General features: G+C 33.3%; 1 protein-coding gene and 1 long non-coding RNA gene across 3 annotated transcripts; one reads left to right on the forward strand and one right to left on the reverse strand.

Moving 5' to 3' along the window:
* Positions 1-208: 208 nt before the first annotated feature.
* On the forward strand, positions 209-1,547 carry LOC120187903 (protein FEZ-like). Of its 2 annotated transcripts, none has more exons than XM_039191496.1 (3): positions 209-519; positions 696-961; positions 1,035-1,547. In XM_039191496.1, the coding sequence occupies exons 1-3, from the start codon at positions 333-335 to the stop codon at positions 1,494-1,496; spliced, it is 915 nt and encodes a 304-aa protein (XP_039047427.1). In that variant the 5' UTR covers positions 209-332; the 3' UTR covers positions 1,497-1,547. The 2 variants fall into 2 exon arrangements, with proteins under 2 accessions (XP_039047427.1, XP_039047426.1); XM_039191495.1 differs by having other exon boundaries at positions 213-519; positions 687-961; positions 1,035-1,546.
* A 1,538-nt stretch (positions 1,548-3,085) lies between these two features.
* LOC120187904 lies at positions 3,086-4,465 on the reverse strand. Its single transcript, XR_005522351.1, has 3 exons — positions 4,311-4,465; positions 3,333-3,442; positions 3,086-3,214 (listed from the first exon to the last, which is right to left on the reverse strand). It is a non-coding gene; the product is annotated as an uncharacterized LOC120187904 (long non-coding RNA).
* Positions 4,466-6,092: the final 1,627 nt, after the last annotated feature.

Below are 6,092 nucleotides of genomic sequence, written 5' to 3' on the forward strand. Positions count from 1 at the left end.
GACAAAAAGGCTTCCCATGAATTGAAATTGAGTGTATGAAAACAATTTGATCTTCAAAAACAAAAAAAAAGGTTGATTTTATGGTCAGATTCAAGCCGTTGAATTGGATTGAAACGAGCTTCATTTCCCATCATTACCTTTGACTTGAGTTTCCATTAAAACCCAGTCTTTAACCTGAGGTTTTCACCAAACTCATCTCCCTTAGAATCTCCATTAAAGGGTTGAGTTCTTCAACTGTTGCATACGGATGCAGATTTTATATTAGAAGGACGAAGTCGTAGTTGTAATCTTAATTTATACCAACCCCATCAACTTTGTTGGGTCCTTGTAACATGGATGGTGAGTCGAAGATCCATGTTGATAAGGTTGAAGATGAGATGTTGCCTGGTTTTCGATTTCATCCGACAGACGAAGAGCTCGTCGGATTTTACCTCAAGAACAAGATACAGCAGAAGTCATTACCCATTGAGCTCATCAAGCAACTTGACATTTACAAATATGAACCCTGGGATCTCCCAAGTGAGTTTTCATAATTTCTTTACTCTATTACTACACTCAGTACTAAATTACCATTCCAGACCCGCTGTCGCAATTGCGAATGTTACGGATGTTATAACGTGATTTAATACTTAGGGTAGTCTATGTAAAACTCATTCCGGATATTCTTTCTGGTTTCATTTACTTAGGTCTAGCAGCATCCGGCGAGAAAGAGTGGTATTTCTACTGTCCTAGAGACCGTAAATACCGAAACAGTGCGAGGCCTAACAGAGTAACAAAAGCCGGATTTTGGAAGGCGACTGGAACTGATAGGCCTATTTACACTTCCGATGGCACCAAATGTATTGGTTTAAAGAAGTCCTTAGTGTTCTATCGAGGAAGAGCTGCCAAAGGGACTAAAACAGATTGGATGATGCATGAATTTCGACTGCCTTCACTCTCGGACAAAACCCTTTCTGCTAATGTAAATGATAATCATTGAATCCATTAATTTTTTTTGTAGGAACAGTCTAACATTTGGCTTGTTCTCATTACAGGATTCGTGGGCTATTTGTAGGATATTCAGAAAGATCAATTCCATGGCTCAAAGAGCTCTTTCTCCTACTGTGATACCCTCATTATCATCTGATATACTCCACAATTATGACCCTAGCAATCACTTCAATTCGGACATTTCTTACAGAAACAATGAAATGCAACATGCACAACAATGGAGACCATCTCCGTTGCCGGTTCCCAATGGAGAACTTCACAACAACTTCACGTTTTCAGTCGATGCTTCGTCTACGGAATTGAGGCCACAGGCGATGATGATGGTCGCCGGTGAAGTTACGAACAACTCCGGGAATATGGATTTCGAAGGGCAACAACAGCATTTCGATTGCTTCTCAATAAGCTTGGCACAAGACCTGCAAGGAACGGGGAAGACTTGGAATGAAGGTCTTGACGAGAGCCGTTGGAGGAATTTCAGAACAATGGGATTTCCTTTTAGTTTGTAGCCAAATGCGTTCGATTTATGGAAGCCTAATCTGCCATGGGATTCACCTCAACTCCCCCCTCAAACTTCCACTACTTAACACACAGATGCTATACATAAACACACATTTTCATACGCAGTAATAGTTAAATATATATATATATCTTAAATACACTTTTGGTGTATGAATTACAAAATCTCTCTCAAATTAGTATTTAAAGAAATTTTATTCTCAAGTTGCTCTTCTCTTAATTTGGTAATTAAATAAATTTTTCTCCAAAGTTAAAACCTGAACTTTAATTCCTATAATTATTTTAGTACTTTTATCAGCGGTGTTAACATTTGATGACATAATATTATATCATGTATTAATGATGTGTTATATGTGTTTTAAAAATTAAAATTTTAAATATATTAAAAGTATCAAAACAAAATTTTATTTTCGACTAACTTAAGTGTGCATAGTTTAGGTATCAAATACATATTTAACCTTATATTTAACAAATATTTTTGCACGAACCAAATGAACTTGGTAATAAGTGAATTTTTGTTATAATTTGAGGATCCGGATTCGAACACCAGGAATGCTAGAGATATAAATGTTCAATATTAAATGGTTGAGATTATCTTTGAATAGAAACTATCTTATACTTACCTAGATTAATAAAGAACTATTTTCTATAACTATTGTTATATGTTTCATTTAACGATCAATTCGAGTATATCAATGAATATATTTGTTATTTTATTTTTTAAAAATATAATAATTATTAATTTTTTATTAAGTTAAGATAATTATAAAATAATATATATTTTAAATATTTTCTAAACACTCAATGACATTCAGCAAAGTTTGTGCCACTTCAAATTATATAAAACAATTTCAAATAGAATACGCTCTATCCTTGCCAACTAAGATAAATTGTTATATAAGACATCGCTCTTTGCTTTTCTCTTTTGACAGGCAAATCCTATTATGGTAAAAATAGATATTTAAATTTTACAGAATTAGATATTATATATTTAGGTAATTTCGTGGAATAAGATTTACTAGCCCTGCATGAATTCGAATAAAATGAAATTCATATAATATCTCATAATCAAATTGGCAGATGTTGTGAAGATAATATTAAAAACCCATCTTCGCAGGCTAAATTAGCGTATATAAGGAAAAAAGAATGAAAATTGGAAGTACTTGCAGTGTTTTTTCATAGCGACAGGGAAAACCGTTAGTAACCGGTGACAACTACGATAAAGATGAAAATTGGAAACAATTTTGATTGATATTATTTTTTAACAGACTGTCAAATAATATAAGATAATACCTATTTAGAAATTTTCTTACGTACATACATCCTACAAACACAATTAGTCGAACCCGAAACAAACAATTTTGATTAAAAATAATGAAATTCGATCCTTACTCGGCCTTACTTCGAATAGAAATGTCTCAAAATGGTATATGAAAATTATAAAAAGAGAAAAAGAAAAACACAAGCGTCTTTAAGGTAATAACTGGGCAAATTGATTTGTCATCAAGTGAACCAAGCGGCAAGATAATCAAAGTATATATATATATATATATATATATATATATATATTAAGATTGCAAAAATTCAGTTCAATAACAACCAACATCTAAATTTTTTGCTCTTTGAAGCTTGCTTTTCCTTGGACTTTTGGATCTTCAGAACTTTCTTCACAATCTTCTGCTCTTCGACCAAGAAGGCTCGAATTATCCTTCAAAAGACGGAAAGAAAACAATCAGATTTGCATCGATGACAACCAACAAAGACCAAAGCTAGCATCCATTATCATGTAACAGCAAATAAACAATGGAGGAGTTTCTAATTTATACCTCTCCCGGATAGCACTACCTGACAAAACACCACCATAACCACAATTCACAGTCTGGCGACTCCTCGGCAACCTAGACCTCATGTATTCAGCAGGTCTCAAGTGAGGAATCTGTGGTGAACCCATGTAAGAGAAGCATAAGAACAACCTCAAAAACTTCACAACTCAAGAATGTAATCAACCAAATGTTCAGTAAGACCTAGTTGAGAAAGTAAACATATAATGATGAATCTAAAAAGGTACCCCCATAATTCTTTTTTTGTCAAAAAGGTTTTACATTCGAACTTAATATACAGAAAACATGGTTATCTAAAGTGCTATAGTTCATAAACAGCTTCACAAGTGAAAACCTGGTTACAACAATAGGCTGTTAAAGCTTTGATTAGATCGGCAACATTGATAAACACAGCTCAGACCGAGAACACATCAAACTTAAATCCCCGATGAACAAAACTTACTGCTAATTCCTAATTGATTTCATAAAAACAACCTTATCTTAAGGTTTAAAACTCCTGAACATCAAATTTGATATACTATACTATCAGAATCACAACTCCTTTTTAGATTTTAAACAAGGATCTAAAACTAGCATTAAAAGTATGAAATTTTGAATGTTTAATTTGGGACATAAAATCATGAAGCATCCAACAAAATGAATATAAAAGACAGAAAGTATAAACCAATATTCACTTCCCCCATCATTATAAGCAAATGGGTATCTAGATTACATACTAATTGGATCAAGCGAACAATAAGATCAAATCCCCCCAACATAAAAACTGAATTTGAATTTAAGAAAAGAAAAGTACTTGCACCCTGAATTCTTTTGTCAGTAACAGGACACTTACGCCCACTTGCTCTCTTCTTAGTAGTCTGATAAACCAATTTTCCAACTTAAAAAATACAAGAAAAAACATAAATTTCAATTGAAAATTAGACGAACAAAAACCGGCAGCATTCTATAAACCTCCAAACTTACCAGGGGTCTTAACCACACGGTGTTGGTTGGATTTGGTAGCGTAGCTATGGCGAGTCCGATAAGTGAGTCTTTGAACCATTTTTTATGGTTTTCAAGCTTTGGGTTTTACCTTTCTGCTCTATTTTATTGAAAGACCAAAGAGAGGCAAAGCGAAGAGTAATCATGGGTTTGTTTTGGAGATGGCAATGTATAAATATGAATACCTTTCTGCCCTAGATCGTACGGTTATATTTTGGGGTTTTCTATCAACGGTTGAGATTATGCACGTTTGTTTTATATCTTAATTATATATATATAATTGATGTGTTTTTCAATAATTACTAGATAATTAATGCCTAATTCTTTTAAAAATTATAAAACTTTTCTAACTATAAATTTTACGATAATCTACACCAAGTAGCACTTAACTTTAGGCTATGTATTAGGGATAGACATGGGTCGGAGGTCGGATTTTCGATCCAACCGACCTGAAAATTTTAAATCCTCCACCCGACCTGAATCCGACCAAAAAATATACCCTTTCACTTAAATATATAAGATAAAATTATAATTTTTTCAGGTTGGATCGATTCACCCTAAACCTAAACTCGACTCGAGCATAATTTTAAAAAACCTGACCCGACCTGAACCTGAATTATTTTTTAAAAAATCCAACCCGATCAAGTCGGGTTGAAACCCGTAGGGTTCAGCTCCCATGCCCATCCCTACTACGTATAGTGTATACCATGGAACTTTCAATTTTACCAATTGGCTTAATATACTTTTAGGTGCTTAAATTATAGCTCAAATTGATTTTTTTTTGTCTTTGAAGAATATTTTGTTAAAAAATTTGAACGTGACACATGTCACTTAATGATTTTTTAACGGTGAGCCCCTAAAAGTATAACCGAGAAAATATTAGACACCAATTTTTAATAAAAACTTCTTTAGAGACCAAAAATAAATTTGATATATAATTTAGGCACCTAAAATTGTATTAAGCCTTACCAATTATATCATTGAACTTTGATTTCCGCTTCAATTATGCCATTGACCATCAAATTTTAACGACGCAATGACGTGGACATATATGTTCATTAGTGTGATGACTCGAATAAAACAATGTCATTTTGTCCACGACTATTGATGTCCAAAACGTTGTTTTAGGTATTGAACTTTAGGGGTGTATCGATTTTATCATTAAACTTTTAATCAGATATTTTGGCACTACACTTTTTAGCAGTCGTTCTCCACCAATCATCGCTCGTCATCGATCATCTTTTGCGATAAAATCAATACCAAAACGTTCACATTTCACTTATTTTTTTCTTCTAGTATGACTGATTTTCTACGAAAACCCTCAAAATTGACGAAAATCTATTAAAAATTTGACTTATTAGTGCTCTTATATCTTCCAATGATTATCTGATGAGGCTAGTTTTGTGGTATGTTGTTTGTCTTTTCGAAATGATATTTCTCATTGTTTGGATTTTTGAGGAAACACCTCAAATCTCGCAAAACTAAGAAAGCCTCCAAACCCTTAAAAATGATGGATTTTTTTGTTTGATTTCGTCGATTTTGTGTGTGTTTTGTGAGAAATCAATCCTACAAGAAGAAAGAGGAGTAAAATATGACCATTTTAGTACCGATCTTGCCGCGAAGGATGACAGATAATAGGTGATGATTGGTTGCTGACTTCGACCGAAAAAAATATAGTGACAAAAATGGATATACTTAAAAGCTTGGTGGAAAAATTGATACATCTTAAAGTTCAATACCTAAAATGACACCGTTTTAGGCATC

The sequence above is a fragment of the Hibiscus syriacus genome, unplaced genomic scaffold (genome assembly GCF_006381635.1).
Source record: "Hibiscus syriacus cultivar Baekdansim isolate YM2019G1 unplaced genomic scaffold, ASM638163v2 tig00113726_pilon, whole genome shotgun sequence".
NCBI classification, from domain to species: domain Eukaryota; kingdom Viridiplantae; phylum Streptophyta; class Magnoliopsida; order Malvales; family Malvaceae; genus Hibiscus; species Hibiscus syriacus.